General features: G+C 40.3%; 2 protein-coding genes across 2 annotated transcripts in view; one reads left to right on the forward strand and one right to left on the reverse strand.

The window, feature by feature from the left end:
• Nucleotides 1-8,386, reverse strand: part of Plcz1 (phospholipase C zeta 1) — a 55,818-nt gene extending 47,432 nt beyond the window's left edge. Inside the window, exons 1-3 of the mRNA XM_005364546.2 lie at nt 8,324-8,386; nt 7,594-7,754; nt 6,238-6,361 (exon numbers count right to left, since the gene is read on the reverse strand). Coding sequence (XP_005364603.1) covers nt 6,238-6,361; nt 7,594-7,628 — 159 coding nt within the window. The 5' untranslated portion in view covers nt 7,629-7,754; nt 8,324-8,386. The remainder of the gene's footprint in view (nt 1-6,237; nt 6,362-7,593; nt 7,755-8,323) is intronic.
• Nucleotides 8,387-8,533: 147 nt separating this feature from the next.
• Nucleotides 8,534-9,548, forward strand: Capza3 (capping actin protein of muscle Z-line subunit alpha 3). Its single transcript, XM_005364545.3, has one exon. It carries the CDS (start codon nt 8,649-8,651, stop codon nt 9,546-9,548), a length of 900 nt encoding a protein of 299 aa, XP_005364602.1. The 5' UTR covers nt 8,534-8,648.
• The last annotated feature ends 15,572 nt before the right edge of the window (nt 9,549-25,120 follow it).

Here is a 25,120-nt window from a genome sequence, read left to right on the forward strand (position 1 = left end):
ATTTTGTTCATGTACAAGGTATATTCATAAATAATATTTTATTTATGACTAGAACAATCTGCTGGAATTAATATCCCCATTTCAGAGACCAGGAAATTTGTTTAAGAAAGTTTTGCTTTGCAAAAATAGTAGCTAAGCCTAAAATCTCTATACTTGGAGACATTGCCATATTTTAGTCACCCACATCATCTTTGTTTCATTAGACTGAATTCAACAGAAAGTATATGTAGAAAGGAAAACTTAATAATTAGATTTCAAGGAGAGTTGGATGCTCTGGACTGGGTATATGGCTCAATAAACAAAGCATTTTCTGTGAAGGTATGAGAACAGGACTCAGAGGGCCAGCACCCATCAAGCAACCTGGGATGGCATGACAGCCTACTTGTAATCCCAATCCTCAGGAAGCTGAGACAGGCTCATTAGTTAACTTCGTAGAATCTGCAAGCTCGGGTTCAGTGGGGGATGAAGCCTTGGTAAATAAATAGATGAATAATCAAGAAGATGCCCAATGTCAACCTCTGACTGCTCCATAGATGCCCCCACATGCAAACATGGATACACATATGCATGCATACAATATATACATGCATATGCCTAAAAGACTTGAATGCTCAAGCTGATTAAAGACATACACAAAATTCACTCAGCCAGGGCACATCCCTTATCTTTTTATTCAATCTGCCTTTGACTAGCAATTTAGCCTAACACGATGAAGAAGCAAAAGGCCGAGAATTGCTTTCACAGTGAGTTTACCACAGTCATCACTAATGTTTCTAAAGTTCTCAAGGTCATGGGATCATTTTTTAAAGGTTTTTAAAATGTATTCTAAGCAGTTTCTGTTGGCAGAGGCTGCTTGTCCATTTCTGCTGCCCAGACCCAAAATAATCACACTGAAACTATATTATTTGCAATACTGTTTGGCCAATAGCCTAAGTGTCTTTCAAGATAGTTCTTTTATCTTAAATTAACCCATTTTTATTAATCTATGTTCTACCATGTGGCTGTGTCTTACCGGGAAAGTTCTGGTATCTGTCTCCTCCAGCGGCCTCATGGCTTCCTCCTGACTCTGTCTTCTTTCCTCCTCTATTTGCTTGAAATTCCCACCTTGTTCTATTCGGCTAAGCCACTGACCAAAGCAGCTTTATTCATTAACCAATAAAAGCAAGCATATTCTGTCTCTAGTTGCATTCATATATTTATGTGGGTGGGTATGTATCACAGCACGTGAAGGTCAGAGGACACTTGCAGGTGTCAGCTCTCGCCTCCCACCACAAGGGTTTCAGGAGGAGATCTCAAGTCAACAGACTTGACAGTAAGTGCCTTCACCCAATGAGACATCTCCACTGGTTCCCTCTGCTCTAATTTTTGTGAACATTGTTGTCATAGTCACACCAAAAATATTTTGCCTAACAAAAGAAATATGTGGACCTGCCCATGTCTGAGCAATAAAACTTTCCAGAGACCCATTTCCATACTTTGCCAACTTTTAAACATTCTATAAAGTGCATTGGATGTAGCACGTGATTTACCCAGTCCTGGTTCAGATCATCTGTGTCTGAAAGAGATTCCAAAGCAATGTAAGGATGTACGGATAGCATTTACATCAGCACACATTTGATGTTTTAACACAGTGCTGCCTCCACGTGGATTGTATGTGAAGTCCGTTAAACCAGGAAAATCATGATTTTTCTCCCTCTTAGGAGATCTATTAGCTAGAAAACCCTATGTGTGTAAGTCTTGTGTGGGGAAAACTTTTTATGTTCCTCAGATGTGGATTTAGACATGAACTGGTTCCTCACCTTCAAAACAAAATAGTGTCTGGAAGTTCAGTAACCCTATCTATCTAAATTAGCCAAGCCAGCTTTTGTTTTTCTTTTTTGCATAATTCTCAAATAAATAAATAAATACATACATACATACATAGAATTGGGATAAAGTTCAACTGAAGCTTGGTCTTGTTCAATTCAGGATCATCCCCTCTGCTCCCTGCTGCTGACTGATGAAATCAAGTCTGAATCCTTCTTGCTAGTTCTTTAAACAAAATCTCCGTAGAATTTCTCCCTTGGAATAAGTGAACTAAGAATATTTCTTCAGGTCACTCATTCTTTAAATTTCAGTTATGGGCCATAAATGACAAAGGAAAGTTTTACTTTCCTATACTAAGAGCCAGTGAGGTGGCTGAGCAGGTAAAGGAGCTTGTCACCAAGTCTCACAACCTAAGTTCAACCCCCAGAACCCTATAGTAGAACAAAACTGACCCTTAAGGCTCTGTCGTGATCTCTACATGCACACTGTGGCACATGTGTGCACACATATTTGCTTGCACACACACATAAATGTGAACATTTTAAAAAATTGACACCTTTAAAATATCAACTTAAAGAGTATGCTGAACACCATATACATGTCCATCCCATTTAAAGGTGTTCTTACTCTGTGGGTGTGTCTGAGAGAGAGCTAGACAGACAGGCAGACAGAGAAAGAGAGTAATAAGAACAGTCAACATAAAATCTACTCATTAAATTCTATGGCTACAATTCAATTTCCCATACTACAGGCACTCTTCCGTAAGTACACCTCAAGGATCTTTTCCCATTGTCGACTGAAGCTGTCTGTACCCTTTGACTAATACTAGCCGGCTGCCTACCGCATTGGTCCCTCCCAACCACCACTCTGCCCTTTCCTCCTAGGAATTTATCTCAGATCCCTCACATCAGTGCTATCATAAAATATTTGATATCCCTTTGTCCCACTTCTCGCACCTAATTCCTCTTCGGGGTTTATTCATGTTATTGTGAGTGAGAAGAAGCCTTTGTTTCCCTGGGGAGAATCACCCCACGTTATGGATATGCCATGTTTTCTTTACCCATTATTACATTGGTGAACACTTCGGCTGCTTCCAATGTCTTGGCTATAAAGATACACTGCAGTAAGCATGGGCATTCAGGACAAACACTGGAGTTTGTCTACGGTCTTCTCGGGAATGGAGGTGTGTCACACAGTGGTTCTGTTTCAGTTTTGGGGCCCTCTCCATGATATCTTTCCAATGGCTGCAATGATTTGCCTGCCCATGAAGAATGTGCAGGATGTCTTCTTCTCCATGTCTGTACAAACTCTTGTGGTCATACATGCACATTCCATTCCACCAGCTGTGGGTGACGTCTCCCATGGTTTGCTCTGCACTTCCACATGGCTAGTGGAGTTAGGCACTTTTCGGATACCTGTTGACTATCTGCATATTTTTACAATAATGTCCATAGGCCCCTTTTGTTTATTTTTAAGTGTCACTACCTTTGTCCTCTATTGCATTTTGTAACTGTGTTTTAGATATTAACCCCTTATCAAACATGTAGTCCACACCTACTTCCTCTCACTCTGAAGGTTGCTTTCTTGGTTTTCCACTCCCTTTGGTATGTCAAAGCCACTAACTGGGTGTATTTTCATCCTCTTCTTTGTCTTCAGTCCCTGTTTTTTGTTCGAGTACCCAGTATAAAGACTGATGTCAAGCGGATTTTGCCCTAGAGTGTCTTCCAGGAGCTCTCTAGTTTGGAGTCTGACATCTTTGATGTGTTTCTGATGGACTTGGTGTGCAGCCTGAGAGTCCGGTCTAAGATTGTGCAAATGGATATCATCCAGTCTTCTCTCTGCTGCTCCTTGAGGAGACTCTCCTAAGCCACTGAGTGTACTTAGCATCTCCCCCGAAGACCACAGACAGTGTAAGAACCGTTTATCTCAGGGATCTCCCTCTTGTTTCATTTTCTTGCACACCTATGCTACCGCTTTGGTCTTTCTCAAGATATGTTAGTTATTCAAGGAAGGTCTTCTTTAGTCCAATTAGAATTGTAAGCTTTTTTTCTCACTATTTGGAGTGGGGGAGAGAGACAGAAACTGCACTGAATCTGTAGATGGCCTTTGTCAAAATGAACACATCAACATAAAATGTTTCAATTTATTTCTATATTTTAAATTTTCTTTTGTTCGTGTTCCATAGTCTTGAACAGGTGTTTTATCTCCTGAGATAAATTAATTTTTAGGTACATTATTCATTTTGATATTAATAGAAATGAAACTGTTTTCTTGGTTTATTCTGGCTTGATTCACTGCTGGTGAGTAGAAAGGCAATGATTTTTGCACCCGATGCTGTCCCGATGCTGTGTCCTGCCAATTTGCTGAATTTATTTATGCTGATAGATTTTTTTTGACAGAGTCCTTCATGTTTTTTCCACATAAGATCATCTGTGACGACTAGAGACCATTTTACTTCTGCCATTCCAACTTAAACATGCTTTCTTTCTTTGTCTTAACTAGCTTCTTAGAGTTTTAAAGTAGAAAAGTTGAGATGGGAACCTTTGTTTGTTCCAGCTCACAAAGGAAAATCAGCTTGAGAGCTTTCTTCTTTGTTTGTTTAGATTTTTGTTTTGGTTTCATTTTTGTGTCTTTTGTTTCTGGTTTTCTGTTTTTATCACTATGTATGTTGGTTTTTCATTTATGAACTTTGCTGTCTTGAGATCATTTCTTTCCCTGACAACTGTGTGTGTGCATGGATGTGTACATGGTCATATGGATGTGAGAGTGTAGGTACACATGTGGGTACCCATATACACATGTGTGCTTGTAGGCAAAGTTCAGAAATAGGTGTCTTTCTTAGTCACTTCTCCACATTGTTTTTAGATAGGAACTCGTCATGAAAATGGGAGCTCACTGACTGTCTAGTCGGGTAGCCTCAGGGATCTTTCTGTCCCTACATCCCCAGTGTTGGGATTTCAAGCTTGTACTACCATTTCTGGATTTTTGCAAGAGTGTTAAAGATCCAAAATCAGGTCCTCAGGTCAAGTGCCTTTCATACTAAATTATCTCTCCAGCTCTAAGAGTTATTTTTAGATTGGAAAAAAGGTGTTCGTTTTTATAAGGCAATCAGGTAATTTTATTTTATCCTTCATTTTGTTAATGGGAGTAGATTCTGTATATTGAACCATCCTTGCATGTAAGCAGAAAATCCCATCGGGTCATGGCATAGACTCCTTCTTGAGGGTTATTAAATTTGGCTTGCTAATATTTTGCTGAGAAATTTTGAATTTGTGTTCATCAAACATGTCTTGTGATATCCATGTTCAGCCTTCCATACCATGATTTTTCTGTATTTATAAAATAGCATTATAATCATTTCCTCTTCAGTTAAAAAGGGATGTGTCTTGATCCCTTTGAAATCTTCACCTACAAAGTCATTTGGCCGGGCTTTTCTTTGTTGACTATTTCACGTTATTAATGACTAGGGGGTCTTGTTTTGTTTCTTACTGTTGATCTATTCAAGTTTTCTAATTCCTTTTGATTCAGATTTTGCAGGCTGTGTGAATTTAGTTATTTTTCCATTTTCTATAATCTAGTCAATCTGCGGCTATGTGGTGGTTCCCTCATGGTGCTCTTTATTTCTGTGGGGCCAGTTGTAATGTCTCCTCTTTTGTCAAAAAACTACTCATTTCTGCCTACTCTCTTTCTCTTCCTGTCTTGCTAAGGATTTGCCAACTATTTAATTAATTACTGTGATTATTGTCTATTATTTTTTTTTCTTTTCTTAAAGCAGATCTTATATAGCTCAGACTAGGACCAAACTCACTAAAAAACTGAACTCTTGATCTTCCTTCCTCAGGCTCCCAAATAAGATTAGAGACACTCCCACGAGCAGCATTTTCGCCAATCTTTAGTATTGTGTTCCTTCTAGCTTTTTTTCTTCTGTGTCAAAAACAAAAAAACAAAACAAAACAAAAAACAAGCAAGCAAAAAGCCACTACCATTCACTTTTTTATATTTAATCCTAGTTCAGTCGTCCTAATGTTGATCTTTTTCCTGGATCTGGTGTGACAATTTCTAAGCACTCAGTAAATTTCAAGCCAGTGGCCTGGTATCATTTCAGAACTTAGTAGCCATATCTGTATTCTGTTCCTAAGATACTGATTTTCCACATGTATATTTAAACACTTATGTATGTACCTGAGTGTGTGTGTGTGTGTGTGCCACAAACTTAAAGGCACCTGAGTGGAAGTAGAGTGTGGTACCATGTGCATGCTGGGACCTGAACACAGGTCCTCTACAAGAACATTACGTGTATTTAACCAGTGAGCCATCTCTCCAGCCCCGTGTGTATTTCCTAAAGAAGCACCCAAATATCTACTAATGTCTACTTACACTGAAGGAAATCCCTCCTAGATTGGAGCAGACAGGGAGAGGGTATCATCTCACCTTAAAAATTTGTTTCACGTGAGCAAAGTTGCAACGAATATCAAATTTTTCAAGCAACTTGTGAGTATTTTCAACGCCGATTTTTCCACCTCTAAATTCTTCCTGGATCTTGGACAAAAACCATGTATGAAGCAGAGGAAGTTAAGGAAATTCTCAAAGTAAGTCCACTTACTGAGGCTTTAAAACTCTTTAAGAAATAATCTGTATTCAGTTTTAATGAATCGCCTGTCCTGTGCTCAGACAGTAGCAAATAAATACTATTCAGAACCAAATAATATTGTTACCAATTACAGTACAGGTATAAAAGACATAAAAAGACAGATACCAGTTAAAATGCAGGACAATGTGTTTTTCATACAAAACCCAAGACATAAAGCTAGCACTTTGGAAATTCACTATACAGTTATTACATCTTATTTGCTTGGAAGTCTGATCCTGAAATCTCCTGGACTCCAACATTCTCCTACCTACCTGACTGCCCTCATCTGGAAAGATGAGCAAAATGACACTTAATCTTATAGAAGATAGAGCATGTTCATAAGACATTAATTAAACATAGGCTGGAGTGCTCAATTGTGAGTATGACTGATTTAATTACTACAGTAGTCAAATGCCCTGGTACAAGCTTGCCTCAAAATTAGTTCAAATACCTTCAGAAAGGATGACAAACATCATAATGTGGTCTGCGGGCACAGTTGAGGTAGTAGTGTGTTCTCTTAATCATGTTTGAGGCCCTGGGTTTAATTCCCGGTGCCACATAAACCAGGTGTGGTGGTGCATGCCTGTAATTCCAACACCCTGAAGGTGAGGGCAAAGGAATCAGAAATGCAAGGTTCTCTTTGGCTACGTGACCAAATGGAGATCAGCCTGGGCTCCCTGGGCTATGGGAAACCTCATCTCAAAGCTACAAAACAAAGCTACAATAAATTTATATTTGATTTGAAAAGAGAAAGTCAAATAATCAAATCTACTTACTATATACAGATTAAGTTCAAAAATTAGGATGCCCCAACTTAAAAAATTAGATTAAGACAAAGTAATAGTGTGAGCTATAAGGTCATGGAAGCTACAGGTGAGAGTTGCTCCATTTTCTGCTCAATTTTAAATTGTTAAAACTAAATTGTCTCAAACTTAATGACTCTGACTCAATATGAAAAAGTGCATTTTCTTATAGCAGTAATAAGAATACAAGAATCTACGGAAACCCAGAAAAGCTCTGAACTGTAGAAATAGGCAGAAAGTTCATATTCAAATAGTAGATGCTTGAATTCAGAACTCTGAAAACACTGAAGGCCACATGAACACGCAGAATGAAGAGCAAGAGCAGGAAAGGGTCAGAGAGATCTGGATGGATATTTCGCTTCTGTGTGGTCGTGGTGTCGCGTTTCCATGTTTTCATGATCTATGTCACGTGTCCTCCCATAGAGGTCTCTCCGCCTAGGGTGTTGTCAGTTGATCTAAGAAGTAGTTCCTCCTCTCTATGATAGTCATCAACTGTTCTCACTGCTGCAGCTTTTCTAGGGAAAAGGCAGAGAACACACACAAAGGGGAAAAACAAAGAGACAATAAAACATGAAAGATGTGATCCCTGCATAAAATGTCTGGCTTCTTATGTTCTGAGAACTTTCAATCCCACTGGCATTTTCAACAAACTCCATTTGTTTCTATTTTAACGTGTGTGTGTGTGTGTGTGTGTGTGTGTGTGTGTGTGTGTGTGTGCGTGTGCACTTTCCATAGCGCATGTGTTGAGATCAGAGGACAACTTGCAGGACTCTTTCTCTCCTTCCACCAGGGTGGGTGTGGGGTTCAAACTCTGGTTGTCAAGCTTGGTAATAAGCAGCTTTACTGGCTGAGTCATCTCTCAACCCTCATATCTCATTTTACGTCTCCTGGTTTGTTACTAATCCCTCAAACCTTTCATCACAATGTTCACCCAGAGGGGTGGGGCAGCTCTGCTAAGGACCTGAGGGGAAATCAGTGCCCTAGGACAGCTGAAGAGACAAGACACTGTCCAGCATCAACTATAAATCCCAGGCAACTTCTCCAGACCACCCACAACTTATCATGGATGTAAAAAAAGACACACCACTTGCGAAGAAGACTCTTCTGGAAGCAAGTTCTTAAAACCTTCACAGTTGGTATAGCTGGTGGGCTGGGCGACACGGTGTCAGGTGGCTATCATTTTCTTCTTCGGTTCTGAGCACGCATTGTGACATCATTTGAAGTTTCATGCTTCTCTGTGACTTCACCAGGAGACACAGAGCTTGACGGAGTGCCCATCTTCTTGCTCACACATACTGATCTTAAGCTTAAATGATTAACACCTTGAAGGGGCAAGGTGTCCCATGGATCGCTTTCCCACCCTGTGAACACCACTTGTTTCAGAAGCTCTGCTTCTGCTGCAACTAGACATGTCACTCTGTGTCTTGAGTAGGAAAGAGAAAGAAAAAGTCATCCGCAGACTCTTAGTCCAGGCTCCTCCTGGGGAGTTTGTGAACGCCTTTGATGATCTCTGTCTGCTTATCCGCGATGAGAAGCTCATGCACCATCAGGGTGAGTGCGCTGGCCATCAGCACTGCCAAAAATACTGTGTGCCACTCTGCATCGATGGCAACCCAGTGCTCCTGTCTCACCACAATGTGATGGGTGACTTCCGGTTCTTTGATTATCAGAGCAAACTTTCTTTCAGGTTTGATCTGCTTCAGAATCAGCTGAGAGATATCCAAAGCCACGGAATCATTCGGAATGAGACTGAGTACCTGAGATCTGTTGTTCTGTGTGCCTTAAAACTCTACGTGAATGATCACTACCCAAATGGAAATTGCAATGTGCTGAGAAAGACAGTCAAATGCAAGGAATTCTTAATTGCTTGCATCGAAGACCACAGCTATGACAATGGAAATTGTTGGAATGGTCTTTGGAAGTCTAAATGGATCTTCCAGGTAAACCCATTTCTAACCCAAGTAACTGGACGGATTTTTGTGCAAGCTCACTACTTCAGATGTGTCAACCTTCATGTTGAAATCTCCAAGGATCTGAAGGAAAGCCTGGAGGTGGTCAATCAAGCCCAGTTGGCTCTCAGCTTTGCAAGGCTTGTGGAAGAACAAGAAAATAAGTTTCAAGCTGCTGTCTTAGAAGAACTGCAAGAGCTGTCAAATGAAGCCCTGAGGAGAATTCTCCGGAGGGATCTTCCAGTGACTCGCACTTTGATTGACTGGCAGAGGATCCTCTCTGACTTGAATCTGGTGATGTACCCCAAGTTAGGATACGTCATTTACTCCAGAAGTGTGTTGTGCAACTGGATCATATAAAGGCTTGCTCCTGGCCATTGTCTCAAGCTAATTGTTTGGTTTTTTGGGGAGTGGGTACTTGCATGTAGCTGAGAGGTTCTTGGACTGGTAATTAGCCTGTCATGAGTCTCATGCAATCCTAAAGAGGGGAAAGAATAAGAAAAATCTTATAGGGATAGTATTCACAACATGGCATTGTAGGGGAGGGGGTAAATACATTCCATAATGTTAATGGTCATGTCACAAATTCAGAAATTCCAATTAGAGCCTAAAGTAACTTGATAATGTGAAGGCAGCCATGCTAAAGACTGTGATTCCTGTGTGTGTGTGTGTGTGTGTGTGTGTGTGTGTGTGTGTGTCTATGTGTATCTTTGCATATGCTTGTGGGGGGGTGTTTGTGTCTGGTGTTTGTGTGTGTGTATGTGTGCCTGTGTCTCTGTGTGTATGTCTTTGTGTAGCTATATCTGTGTGCATCTGTTTGTGTGTCTGTGGGGTGATGTTTGTGTGTGTATGTGTCTCGCCCTCTCTCTGTGTCTGTGTGTCTCTCCCTGTATGTGTCTGTGTCTCTGTGTGTCTTGGTGTATCTGTATCTGTGTGCATCTGTGTGTGTGTCTCTGTGTGTCCCTGTGTGTGTGTTTGTGTACCTGTGTGCCCATGTGCCTAGATATTTGTAAATTTAGCCTCTTTTTGGACTTGAGTAGATTTACTCACACACCTCACTCTGAAAATGCTACTTCACATTATTCCATTCAGTCTGAGAACAGTGAGAAATGGGTGAACATTAATAAATAACATTGGGTTTGGATATCCTTTGAAATAAACTAACCTCAAATCTCTCAGTTCTGGGGCTAGAGAAATGGTTAAGAGCACTGGCTGTTCTTCCATAGGAGCTGGATTCAATTCTCAGCATCCCCATGATGACCCACAATTGCCTGTAACTTCAGTCTTGGGCTTCTCCTGGTGCTATGAAATAATCCTTCTATACACTGCCAATATGTATTTACACTGTAAATATGTGTTGTTCTCACTTTTAATAAAAAGCTGATTGGCCGATAGCTGGGCAGGGAGAAATTGGGTGAGACAGCCTGAAACAGAGAGAACGCTGGGATAAAAAAGGGCAGAGTCAGAGGAGTCGCGAGCCAAATGGAGAATGAGTCAGAAACACACACAAAATGGGACAGAAGCAAAAGCTGCAAGCCTCGGGGCAGCACATAGATTAATAGAAATTAGTTAAGCCAAAAAAGTTAGTTAGAAATAAGCCTGAGCTATTGGACAAGCATTTATAATTTATATTAAGTCTCGAGTCAGTTATTTGGAAAGCAGCTGCCAGTTATTTGGGAGCAGGTGGTTGGCTGGGACAAGAAAACTCCACCTACACTCTGGGGTGCTGTATACCGATGGTGCACAACACTGCATACACACACAAGAAAAACATTCAGACACATAAAATAAAAATAAAGGGGATTAGTAAAGCTGATTCCACTTCCTTCCTGCTCCCTCCCTATCCCCTTAAGGAAGATGTGGAATTGCAGTAACTCTCTGGGCTTCTAGAATAGCAGGCTCTATAAACCTAATACTTCATAGCAAGCTTTGTACTAAATGTTTTACATACAGTATTTCATATCTGTCTGGTTCTAGTATTAGCCCCATTTTATATTTTTAAAAAAACTAAGGTTTCAACTTCTCACATTATCAAGACATGTAACATCTTAGTCTAGTCTGTTCAGACAGCTACAGCAAAAGCCTGTGAAGTGTGGGCCTGTGAGATGGCTTGGCATATGAAGGTGCATGCTACTAAGCCTGAAAGGTACCTGCTACCATGTCTGAACCTGACCTCCATCCCCAGGACACACATGCTAGGAAGCATCAATACCTCCAACCTCCACAGGAACCCCTGTCCCCAACTCCATGCACACAAAATGAAATAAAATTCAAAATAATTATTATAAAAGGAGAAGCTGACTAAACCAGTGCTCACTAGTCTGAGGCTGGTTCAGGGTCGAGATGTAGGCTGAGTTAATGCTTAGGGAAGGCCTGATTCCTCACTGGATGATGCTCCTTGTTATACAGCACAACTTGGAAGGAGCATGCCTTCCAGATCCTGTCTTATAAGGATATTCATCCTGCTCATAAAAGCTACAGACTCAGGACCTCCTGGAGGCCCCTGAGGCCATGGCACCCTTCCCCCCAGAAATTACATTTCATCATTCAGACTAGCTTAAGTAGCTGGCACAAATGACTACAGACCATCCTTTGTGGGACCAACTATCTGGAGAGGCCTGTTGGATCATCGTGTGATGATGTGGACATGAAATGCTCCCCTCCCACAGCAAAATCTTTACCTTTGACTACTTAGTCTCCGGGTAATGTCACTATTTGGGGGAGTTTCTGGAAATGTTTAGAGCCTGGGCCTGATTGGCAGGAGCAGGTCACTGGGGACATGCTTTTAAATGGCTGCTCTCCACGTCCTTCTCTGCTTGACATTGACATGGGTGAGCAGTTCTGTCTCCCACATGCTGCCGCACCCATCATGATGTCTGCCCACAGAGTCAGCCCCATAACCACAGAAGGAACCCTCTGAAGCCATGAACAAGGGAAACCCTTTCTCTACTATGTTGTTTCTGCAGGACATTTGGTCACAGCAATGAGAAAACAAGGTTGCACACAGAAGAGGTGTGCTCTGCTGAACAGTTATCAGGGCGAGCACAGCACACAGAGAGGTCCAGCTCAACCCAACCCTGAATGCCAATCACCCTGTCCATGCTTCCCAGGGATCTTAAGTCTGCCAACTGTCCTTTCAGTGAAAGCCCAGCTGAAATCGCTAAGGATGACTGGGAAGCAGTCTATAGACCTCATGCTCCAATCCTGATTATCTCTGATAGGGAAAAGGTGTTTTGGATCTTGGATTCATGCAACTGAAAATGGCTCTACTCTTCTGTCCAGAAACATAAGGCAGATAAGAGCCTGGGCAGGGATTTTTAAATATCAAATCTCCCCCCCACAACTAATAGTTACTTATTATTGATCTGTTGACTTTTGTGTGGACATGGAGTTTGCGTGCTCGTGCTTGTGGGGGTGGGCTGTGTGCGCACATGCCTGTGAAAGCTGCATATCTGTCTTGGGTGTCTTCTAAGATTATCTTATTTTCTGAGAAGTCTCTCCTTGAAACTTAGGTCTACCATGCTAGACTGGCTGGCCAATGAATCTCTGCAATTCTCCTGTCTCCTTACAGCACTTACAGATGAGTGACCATGACAGCCTCTTTTACTTGGGTGTTGAGGATAAGAACTCTGGTTCTCATGCTTACACAGCAGGCACCTTACCTGCTAAGTCATCTTCTCAACCCTGGATCTTTAGTTTTATTAGTGAATTCTTTGGGTATGTCTTCAAAAATACAAATTCTCTGGAGGCCTATTCTGAAACATTCTCTCTCTCTCTTTCTCTCTCTCTCTCTCTCTCTCTCTCTCTCTCTCTCTCTCTCTCTCTCTCTCTTCAGACTGAACCTAAGAACACTTACCCTCTATTAATGAACTACAACTCTCCCTAGGATATTTACATTTTAAAACAAGCATCAGAGGTGTTGTCTCTGGTACAAAAGCTACGAGGTAGGAACACACTTCAGGAATAGTGCTGTGACTTAAAATAGCATGCCTGATTTCTATTTACTTGAAATCATTTTCCAAAAATGTATTGTCCAATGGAAGCCATTTTACCTACTCACTGTATATGGAACAAAGCCAGGATTTCATCTCTTGTGTAAAAAAAGAAAAGAAAAACGAAGTCCTAAAATAAAGCAGAGAAGAAAATGGCTCTCCTGAACTAAAATGAAACCATCAGATAAACTTTTTAACAAAAACATGAAACAGTTTGTGGTCACAGGTGTAAGTGATTTTTTAGATCATTCCAGAACAGGAATGATCCCGAGAGTTTCTGGGGAAAATTATGGAAACATTTAGCTCCCCATCTGTATTATTGCTTTCCCTGCTACTATAATAAAATACCAGCCAGGCGGTGGTGGTGCATGCCTTTAATCCCAGCACTAGGGAGGCAGAGGCAGGCGGATCTTTGTGAGTTCGAGACCAGCCTGGTCTACAAGAGCTAGTTCCAGGACAGGCTCCAAAACCACAGAGAAACCCTGTCTCAAAAAAAACCAAAAAATAAAATAAAATAAAATACCTGACAAAAGCAAGTTAAGGGCATGGAGGGTTTATTTTGTCTAACGATTTGAGAGTATGATCCACCTTGGCAGGGAACCGCTGGTGGTGGGAATAAGGTCACACTTCATCAACCTTCAGAAAGTAGAGAGCTGTGAGGCCTGGTGCTTAGCTCATTTTTCCCTTTGCACACCATCCAGAACCTACTCCCAAAGAGTGATACCACCCACATTCAAGGTGTGCCTCCACATTTCTAGTAACTCAGTCATGCAAATCTCTCATGGACATTCACAGAGGTTAACCCAGCCTAGATTTTTCCTTACTGGTAAGGCCAAGGGCTTCTTTCCTTGTTGAGCCTAGACTTTGTCAAGTTGGCAATCAGTAACATTCATCACACACTCAACATTCAGCCTTGACAATAATATCACTGGCTGTGCTTGTAATCCCAGGGTTCAGAAGGCTAAGACAGGAGGATCATAAATTCAAGTCGAGACTGGCCTAAAAGATGTCATGTCTCTAAAAGAAAAACAAAAACTATTAAATATATAAATATTGTTGATATTTCTAGATATCTGTCACATTTACAAATTATGAAAAGTTCTTAAAATGTAAGGAATTTACCTATTTTTCTCCATCTAACTTTGTGGAGTTCTCAACATTAGGGATACATAACAAAAATGTATTTTTGATAATCTTTTACATAATACATATATCAAAAACATTGCCCCGTATCATTCAAAATTTTTGAGCATATAAATTTAATTATTTACATGGTATTCATTCTATAAATGTACCATAACAAGACAGCCATTTCCTTCTTCATATATAATTTAAGTTTTTAGGATTTCTCCTGCTACGAGTTGTTCTACAATGAGCATATATTTTCCAACAATTTGGGTTATTTCCCTCAAGACAAATTACCCAAAGTTTCATACTAAAAAGACACAAAGGCATCAATGCTCACACTGACTATTTCCAAGTGCTATGCAGACATACTTTTAACAAAATTATAATCCCTCAGTAACACTGGGAAAGTGCGTGGCTGGGCGTGATGGCACACAGCTGTTCCTAGCTCTGGGGAGCTGGAAGCAAAGGGGCCAGGTGTTGAAGGCCATTTTCAACTATATGAGTTTGAGACCAGCCTGGGCTACAAGACTTCTATCTCACAAAAACACAATAGGAAGGGAGGGAGAGAGGGCCTAAACAACCACAGAGGCCTTGATAACCAATATCAATTTGTTATTTAAAACAATGTGATATAATTTAAAACAACCAATATAATTTAAAGCAATCCTTGAAATGCATTTCGTTAGTTGGGGCAGTATCAATACCAAGTATATTTTCTGAAGGAAATTTTCCCTATAAGGTGATTAGCATAGCTAGGAAAATGTGGTTACTAACTTTTCTCCTCTCTCCCTCCCTACCTCTCTCCTTCAACTACTCTCTTGGAAGCATTGTCTTGTCAGTCACTCAAGGTGAAAACTATAGGCATGTTTATTCTCCCCTTTCCTAAAAGTCATTAGCTTTTGTGTTTCTATCTCTGCAAGTGCTTTTTCTTGTTTCTTTTCTTTGCCAATGCACTAATAAACTTCGTTACTCCCCACGTAATGAGGTTTCTAATTGGCCTATCTTCATTTCTTATTCTATGAAGCTCTTCTCAATTAACTTTCATAACCCTTTACTGATTACCTGCTGATGTCACTCACAATCTTGATCAAACACCTCTCAGTATCACCAACTGATTAGAGGGTACATTTCAAATTCCCTAACCTTCCAGGGGCTGAGAACTGAGCAAATTTATTACTCATTATGGACCACACTGGTACCTCTGGGTTTTCAGCATCTTTCCTCAAAGCCAGGACTGACCACCATTCCAAATAAACTTTCTCTACCCCTAGATTAGAGCAAAATGTATTTCTGATTAAGAATGGAACTTGTTCACCTCAATCTAGGCATACATAAGAAAGAAGAAAGTCTCTTTCATTTATCAGCAATGGAGCAGAAATCTATGAGACTTTAATGTAGTATGTCCTTCTATATATGTGTTACTTTTATTGGTGGATGAATAAAGCTGTTTGGACCAATGGCTTAGCAAAGTAAAGCCAGGCAGAAAATCAGAACAGAGATGGAGAGAGAGAAAGAGAGAGAGAGAGTAGGTGGAATCAGAGAGACAACATGTAACTGCCAAAGGAGACAGACACCAGGACCTTACCTGGTAAATCACAGTCTCATGGTGATACACAGAATAAGAGAAATGGGTTAATTTCAGATGTAAGAGCTAACTAGAAAGATACCAAAGCTATTGAGCAATAAGTGCTGTAATTAATATAATTTCTGTGTGATTATATTCAGGTCTGGGTGGCCAGGAAATGAACAAGCAGCCTTCATTTATAAAATGGCACCCATGGTCTGGGGCATGGATCCACATAACATTTTTTTAAAATGTAAGAAAAAAAGAGGGCCTCTAGATGCACAAAAATGGGAGCCAAGTGCAATTTATTGATAGAAACATTTTTTTTCAGATAGGCTTTGTTTACTGGTGGTGAGCAGAGACACAGCTTCTTTAAGAGAAGGTTTCTTGACTCAGCATTAGCGGCAGAAACTGTGCAGTTTTTTTGAGAGACAGATTCCTAGTTTGTGCTGGCAGCGTGAACAGCTCTTGTTCTTTTGGGAGGTCTTTCATTTAAGTGGGGTTTGTGAGCAGCATGCTACTAGTTATTTAATGGTGACATAGGCCCACTGAATCCATGGAGCTGGGGTGGTGAGTATACCTAGCCAAGGAGGTGAACATACCTCTGCCGTGTTTGACTGGGTGGATCTAAAAGGCTAAGCAACCTTAGTCCTAGCCACACAGTTTAGCATTTTAAAAGGCAGAAAATGATTACAGATATGCAATAAAGACAGATTCAGACAGAAATAAACCTCTAAATGAGAATCAGTGTATTCACAAAAATGTACGTAGGGTTGGGAGAGAGAGGCAAAAGAGTATAGACAAGAGCATAGACAGCCACAGATTAAGGAAGTAAAAATAGGGCTGGAGAGATGGCTCAGTGGTTAAGAGCATTGCCTGCTCTTCCAAAGGTCCTGAGTTCAATTCCCAGCAACCACATGGTGGCTCACAACCATCTGTAATGAGGTCTGGTGCCCTCTTCTGGCCTGCAGGCATATACACAAACAGAATATTGTATACATAATAAGTAAATAAATAAATATTTTTAAAAAAGGAAGTAAAAATAATAAAATAGATATCAAAAAGTAATAGAGTAAAAAAAATAAGTCACATAAAATTGGAATCTACACAGAAAGTCTGGATTATGTATATTATAGTGTTTTCTTTGAATGTTTTGACTATAGAGAGACAGTTGATTCTGGTGGCTGCTAAGTTAAACCAACATAAAGGTATCTTGGCTTCAAAATATGGGTCTAAGGATGTGTTACTCTGGAAAAGAAGTTCTGATTTTGTTTTCACAGAGGATAAGAACCTGTAAATTCCTTCCAGGATAATGAGGTTTGAGAGAACAAGGCTCCTTGAAAGGTCTCCATGAACCCTAAAAATACTTTGCCCAAAAAACAACAAGAAGTAGGTTATAGAAAACTATACCCAAATTCCCAAAATGATTGTCTATAAATCTTTGTTTTCATTTAATGGGTATTGATTATAGATGGTTAAATGGTCACAGTCAATCTCTTTCTTTAAAAAGTGGGGGAGATATGATGTAGAAATGAATACTTTGTATTGGTATGAACTTCATTTTGTTGATACAAATTTAAGGTCAATTTTGTGTTATACATATATGTGTGTGTGTGTGTGTGTATGTATATATATGTATGTATACATATATATGTATATATATTTCTACTCTTGTTTAAGGTATTGTGTTTATACAGCTCATTTTAACATGTAATATATAATTTAAAATTAAAGATTAATAATCATTTACAATAGTCAAACTTATAGTCATGTTGGTTAGGTTTTCTAGATATACAGAGATATATTTCAGTTAGATAATCTTCAACACTTCAAAGATCTACAGAATATGGTATTGTAAGGAGGCTGCTTATTTGTTTCCTGACCACCCAGATCACACAGAAATTATATTCTTTTCAATCCTTTTTGGCCAATAGTTTAAGTGTATTTCTGGCTAACTCACATCCTAAACTAACCCATCTGTATTAGTCTGTGTATCACCATGTGGCTGTGGCTTACTGGGTAAAGTTCCATCTGGCATCTGCCTCTGGTGGGGCTACATGCCTTCTCCCTAACTCCTCCTTCTTTCTCCCAGCATTCAGTTTGGTTACCCCCACACACCTCTATTTCCTGCACAGGCCCAAGACACTTTCCTTATTAACCAATAGTATTCACAGCATACAGAGAGGAATCTCACATCAATATGGCATTTAAAATGTTTTAAGAACTTAGACTTTTCTCAAAAGTGAGATATGTCCACTCCTGGTGGCACCAATTACTTCAAGAAGAAGATGGGCATTGAAGAGGCTCCTTATGGAGCTTGCTAGTCATTTGGGCAAGAAACTGCTTTTACCTGGACTGCTTGATGGTATGCTGTATGAATTAGACATACAGGACCCACAAAAATGACTGCTGAACTTGCCCAAAGGTGGAATGGTCCTTCAGGGCTCCTGCTTCATGAAAGAGTCTGCCAGACATTCTGCAGGACACAGAAGAAAGTGACTGGTAAACTGCCAATATAGGTGAAAAAGTCTTTCAAATTTCCTGCTTCATGAAAAAGTCTTCCAGATACTATGGGCCTGTAGCCCAAAGATGGATGCCCCAATGTTATAGAAGAACTTTGGGTGATTGGCCAGGCAGCAAGATATCTCTGTCAATTCTAGAGTTTTGGAAATTGCCTATGCTGAACTTCCTGTTAATTTAGGTAATATTATATTCTTCTGGAGTCTTTTAAGAGTTGAAGATAAATAGTTGTAGTTTTCCTTAGTTATGATAAAGGATAAATTAGATATAGAACTTTAGATTCACAAATATAGGATAGATGATAGAGTATTTTCCTTAATTTGCCAAATGGAAATGGATTAAATATTGTGCCTATAATTCTTGCTTGATAACTGTTTTGTATCTGTAATTTCACTATGCTAAATTTAAAACCTTCCTTTTTATTTAGAAGGAAAAGGGGAGATGATGTGAGATGTCCCTCTATATATGTGTTGTTTTTATTGGTTGATGAATAAAACTGTTTGGGCCAATGGCTTAGCAGAGTAAAGCCAGGTAGGAAATCAGAACAGAGATAGAGAGAGAAAGAGAGATAGGTGGAGTCAGAGAGATGCCATGTAGCTGCTGAAGGAGACACACACTGTAACCTTACCTAGTAAGCCACAGCCTCGTGGTGATACACATAATAATGGAAATGGGCTAGTTTAAGACAAGACCTAGCTAGAAAGGTGACTAAGCTATTGGACAGTAGTATTTCCTCTATTGTAATTAATAGAGTTTCTGTGCGATTATTCAGGTCTGGGTAGCTGGGAAATGAGTTAGCAATTTGATTGCAAGACTTTATGTTAGGACACCCGAGCTTAAGTCCTTATTCTAACTATTACTACTTTTACAAGATTGGCAGAAGTGAAAATGCACGAGTCACTGATTCCCAGTTTTTCCCTCTATTTCAATACTAAAATGAGACACTTCTCCAGTTGTAAGCTCGTAGCACCTAGGTGATATTTTACCTGTTTTGTGTGAGCAGTAAATGGTGATGAATAAATAAATGTCCAAAACAAAACAAAAAAACTTCTCAGACTCTACTCACATTTCAGGGTTCTAACTTACAGACATCTTTATTCCAAGCATAGCCTAGGACTTTTAAGGCCTTTAATGCCTAGGATATTCTCCTGACAGTGCACTCCTGGCACCTTTATTAACATCAAGCTGACATTGATTCCTTAAGGAGGGTCCAATAACAAGAGGTCTCTCTAATATCTATGGACCTCAACACAAAATATGGTAAATTGGAAATTTTAAACGTATAATAAAAAAAAAGGCTTAGGAACAATCATGTGGGATCATGAAAAGAGGAGAGGCAACATAAAAAATTCAGGTCTTCAGGTCTGAATGCAGGGGTGGCTGGGGTAGCCAAGTCTCTATAGCAGGTCACCGTGAAGGTGCTAAATATAACAACAAAGAAACAATGGCGATCTCAGCAGCAGTGAGCCTGGAAAAGGAAGCTGACAAATAACTCCTTCAGAAATGATGCTCGTTGAGAGAAAAGGTCATTGATAGAAATGTATAATATATTAAAAAGCACAAAAAAAGATGTTAAAGGGCTGCACTGACAGTGAGATAAAGAGGTACAGGGAGAAAGAAAGCCTCCATGGGAGGGATAGCATGAGGGAGGCCAGATGGACAGGGAGAAAGAATGTTGCCATTGGAGGGAATGCAGGAGGGAAGCAGAGGAGCCTTTTCCCTAAAGATGCTCTGGTCCCCTGAGTAATCTCAAGAGCAAAGAAAATGACAGACTTTTATTAAGATTTCGGGGAAGCTGGCTGGAAGTTGCACATCACGTGATTTGTTTCAACGTATTATGTGACAAAGAACATGGAGGAACCAAGTACTAGCTAGGACCATAAATTAGGAGCTACAGCAGGAAGAGCTGCAGGGAGGTGTGGCCTGATCTCTTCAGGCTGTGGGGTCTGGCTTCTTCTGTCTTAAGGGGTGTTATAAAAAATGTATTGAGTTCCCAAGGAGGAACATTGGTCATTGTGGAAGAATCAATATGGTCCTTCTTCCTCCTTCACTCTGTCAGACTTATCAATAGAAAACCCAGTCAGAACACAAAGGGCAGGGAAAGCTTTCCACACAAGCCCACCCATGCTAGCAGAGGAAGGCAGGAGGGTACCATAGGGACAAATGAAGGATAGAACATCCTTTACCCAAAAGTGGGTTTTGATACTCTAAAGAACTTACCTGAGTATCTGACATTCAGTCAGTATATTTTATCTTAGTTCATTTAATAAAGTCATTAGAAACACATAGGCACATACACAGGCAGCTTTTTGAGTAATTTTTTAATACAGTATGGTCATTTTATCTCTAATAAAGATAGTCAAAAAGACTATCTTCTCTTCTTGGTTTTCCTGATTTAATTTTGTTACATAAATTTAACTTTTAGCATACTCATCTTATCTTCCTAGCCACTTCTCGGTCTTATTTTAAAAGATGTAAAGCGCTTTCACTTTTTGAAGAAAGAATTTATGGTGTGGATAGGATCTGCTAGTTGGACAGATTGGTGTTTTCCACACTGGAATGTGATCTATGATTCCAACAGCACTCAGGTGCCCCACCCTTCAGGGACAATGGTAGCAGAGAGTGTCTTTACTGGTTGATTTGTAATTGTGTTGTCTTCAGAGTGGGAGGACCTGGGACTTGAACCCCTCAACCAGAAGACAAATGTGAGCACTGCAAGTGACAAGCCATGGTGAGTGTAGAAGGTCAGGAAATATCATTGCTGAAGATAATACTGCAGTCATTATCTGCTCTTAACAAATGCACTCAAACAGTATCCCAGCGGTTCTATTTTTAAAATATTTATTTCTTGTGTGTGTGTGTGTATCTGTGAGTGTGTGTATATGTGTTCTTGTCCATTGATATGTGCAGATAGCCCCATAGGAGCCAGAAGAGGATACCAGTTTTGAAGTTCCAGGCAGTTATGGGTGCTGGGAACTAAATCCCAGTCCTATCTAAGGGCAACAAGTCCCCTAAATGGCCAAGCCCCATCTCCAGTCCCCTATATTTCTTAGTAAATATTTTCCACATTCACTTAATCCATTGTTTTCACATCTTATCCTTAATTTTTTAAGTATACTGGTGGTGGGGAGAAAATAAATGAGCTATGGACACTGGGAAGGAAATAGATATGCAGGTGGAGACTGCTTGTTTGTCCCCAGTCACCCAGACTTGAAATAATCACAAAGAAACTAAATTAACTAAAACACTACTTAGTCAATTAGCTCAGCCTTCTTATTAACTAACTCTTACATTTTAAATTTACCCATTTAAAAATACCCATTTGTATTTTACCACAAGGCTCAATATGAATGGATGCTTAAAAGAAATCCCACACTAGCTCAGAATTGAGAAATAGATGGATATTTATTTAGGGGTAAACTCACAAATCAGAATCCTCTCTTTGAATAGAGATCAGAAAACAAATACCACAACTGAAACAGAGAGGCCTTAAAAGAGGCTGGATGCATGCTTTACATCGGCATATATAGTAAGAGGCAATGCCCCAGTGGGCAGGTAACCACTAGCTGCAAGACTTCCTACAGCACCCCCCATTTTTGTTCAAATAAGAGAGTTCTAAGCCTAATACAAAATTATATGCAATAAGAACAAATATATTCAATAATTATCCTATCCTAACTAGTTTAAGTCTTGTATAATAAATAACTTGGCCAAGTCATGAGAGGAAAGTAACTACAACTATCTAGTCTTTAACCCCAGTAGTGGGAGCTGCGGGCCTCGTTCCTGCCACCCAGCTCCCAGCCGCCTGGCTAGCCCCGAAATAACAACACACAAATTGTATTCATTTAAACACTGCCTGGCCCATTAGCTCTAGATTCTTACTGGCTAATTCTTACATCTTGATTACCCATTTCTATTAATGTGTGTAACGCCCCAAGGTGCACTTACCAGGAAGATTCTAGCCTATGTCCATCCTGGGTCGGAGCTTCATCACGTCTGCCCTGGGGTCTGTCTGAGGTGTCTTACCTCACCTCCTCTTCCTCCAAGTCTTATGATCTGTTTACTCCACCCACCTATGTTCTAATCTATCAGGGCCAAGCACTTTCTTTATTAATTAACCAATGACCTTCCTCCCATCAAACCCCATCGAAGATCTGAGAAGGGAAATAATATTACTTGAGTAAGCAGGAAGTGCAATCAAGCAACTTCCAAAATGTGCAACAAATGACAGAGAGAACTGGCTACCTGGGCAGTCACCCAAAGTCTCGTTTCCAATGTTGAAGCAACCAATGTTGGCTAAGGCCTAGAATAACTGACGTACCATTTTCAGATGCAGGAAAATTTTTCAAAACTGTCTTATCCTGTCCTGGAAAGATTTGACAGTCCTGCTTATCCATTTCTGGATATCATGTATCTTGTCAGTGGCTGAGGCATGGGCATTTCTTTGCTCAAAGTCCAGTTTTGCCAAGAAGACAAGCTCCTAGTGGAGTGTCTTCAGTGCTCAACATTTTCTCAGAAATAGATCAGTGCTGCCAGGAGCAATTGTGTCTCACTTCAAAAGAACCTTTTAAATAAAAAGGCCATATTCTACCTCTCTTGGAAGTGGTTGAAAATTACCTATCTATGCAGAATATAATCTATGAATCTAAAGAACCTGATTAGTCTACCTATAAGTATGACAAACATAGATGATTATTGATCTATAATGTTTAATGCCCATATAACTTATAGACTAAGACTTCGTATTAGAACATTACCAGTAAGGTTCTGGGGCATCTGTCTCCTTGGGCAGGTACATGGTGACTCCCTGACTCCACCTACTCTCTCTGTACATCTCTGTTCATGTTTTCCACCTGGCTTTACTCCGTTAAAGAGTAAATAAAGAAAGCGGTATCTTTATTAACCAATGGTAATAAAACATATTCACAGCATACAAAGGGGAATCCCAACCGTAAATGCATGGGTAAATTAATAGCCAAAAGAAGAGAAACAAGGAGACAACTCAAAACTAAGATCATGAAACCATAGGAAGGGAAATAGAGGTAGGAGATGGTTATGTCTGCGAGAGTCCACAAGTATGATCTTCCACCCCTAGTCCTGAGTAAAAGCTGTATGTGGTAGTTTCTAATAATCTCAATCCTGACAAAGCAGAGATAGGAGGATCACTGGGCATTGCTGGCCTGCTGGTCTACCCAAATCAGCAAACTACTGGTTCAGTGAGAGGCAAGTCTCAAAGAAAAATAAAAATAATGAGCTAGAGGGCGTTCAAGATGGTTCAGTGGGAAAAACCATATTTAGATCTCCAGAATACACACACACACACACACACACACACACACACACACACCAGATGTAACATGGAGGGAAAAATAAAGAGTGGAAACAGTTTTGCCTATTTAGAAGCAACAGGAACTCAAGATGACCTGAACTGCCCCTTCCTATCACACACATTGTTGCTGCTCTTCCCTCCCAAGTCACCCCACACTGTAAGTGACAGGGCTACAGCAACAGAGCTGAAACTGTGGACAAGGTGAGGTCGCCTGGGGCTTTGCCAAAGAGCCACTAATATGTCTGACACTGAAGTCTCCAGAATAAGGACAAACTGGCAGAAGGAGTTGGCCTACCACTGTTCCTGCTTGAAGTGGATTTGGTTTCTGGTACTGGCACTGGTCCAGTCCACTGGTTAGGAGATACTAATAGAAACCAGGCCTGTAAGGAGCTGGAGTTCTAACAGGTAAACTTCCAAACTCAGGCATCTCACAGCAGGCCCGGAGATTCTGAAAGCCTGATCATGAAGATCCAGCATAGCTTCATCAAAGGCTCACTCAAAGTTATAACAAGCTTCCTTCTTTCAGAACTCCTCCACAGAGGCACACATCCATTTCCGACATGTCCAGTTTCCCACCCCATCACCTTCAACTCCATTCATGCCTATCTGTATGCTGCTCCTCCCTCCTAAATGGCAAAGAAAATTAGCTGAAAGAAGTGGCTAAACTATTCATTTTCTTAATTTCTACTTAGGATAGTTCAATGACTATGGCAGGAGCAGTGGAGTCACAAAGATAAAATCCATTTCTTGTTTCAACCGAGTGCTGCACTGGAAGAAATTAACTGTAAAATTATTAGATTTTTTTTTTCTGGGAAATTGCAGTGAAGGGAAAATGAGTTGACATTTTTCACATGGGTATGGGAGATGATTTGGCGCCCTTGACTACAAGCCACATGCACTCTCTGGATGTTTCTGGCACAAAGAGCAGACGCGTGAGACTGAGTATTAGATAAGCAGTTTACATCCAACCCAAGAATGTGATTCTTTGGAATACTGCACTCCTCTGCAGACCGTTTTATAGCAGCAGGAAAATACTACAGGCATTACGATAGCCAAACGCCAAATATATACATGAATATTTTAAGGGTGTAACTAAAATGCAGTCCTGCTGCACTGAGCCGAAGGGCATTGGGAATCACGAAGCAGAGAAGAGATTTTTTGGAAGTCAGCAAAGCATAAGAGATTCCCTTTCAGAGTCTAGAGTTAATTCCTAAATCCAGACTTAGAATAACTAGCTGGTGGCCTAGTTATGTCTCTATGTGGCAAGTGCCATGACCACGAGCAAGCTTGAGAAAGAGAGGGTTCATTTCATCTTATACGTCACAATCCTTCCCTGAGTGGAGTCAGGGCAGAAACTCAAGCAGGAGGTTGAAGCAGTAACTGAAGCAAAGGCCATGGA

The sequence above is a fragment of the Microtus ochrogaster genome (genome assembly GCF_000317375.1).
Source record: "Microtus ochrogaster isolate Prairie Vole_2 chromosome 14 unlocalized genomic scaffold, MicOch1.0 chr14_random_2, whole genome shotgun sequence".
Classification (NCBI taxonomy): Eukaryota; Metazoa; Chordata; class Mammalia; order Rodentia; family Cricetidae; genus Microtus; species Microtus ochrogaster.

What these genes read in the sequence shown, in the direction of transcription:
- Capza3 (XM_005364545.3), top strand. Translation starts at nt 8,649, where the DNA reads ATGTCACTCTGTGTCTTGAGTAGGAAAGAGAAAGAAAAAGTCATCCGC.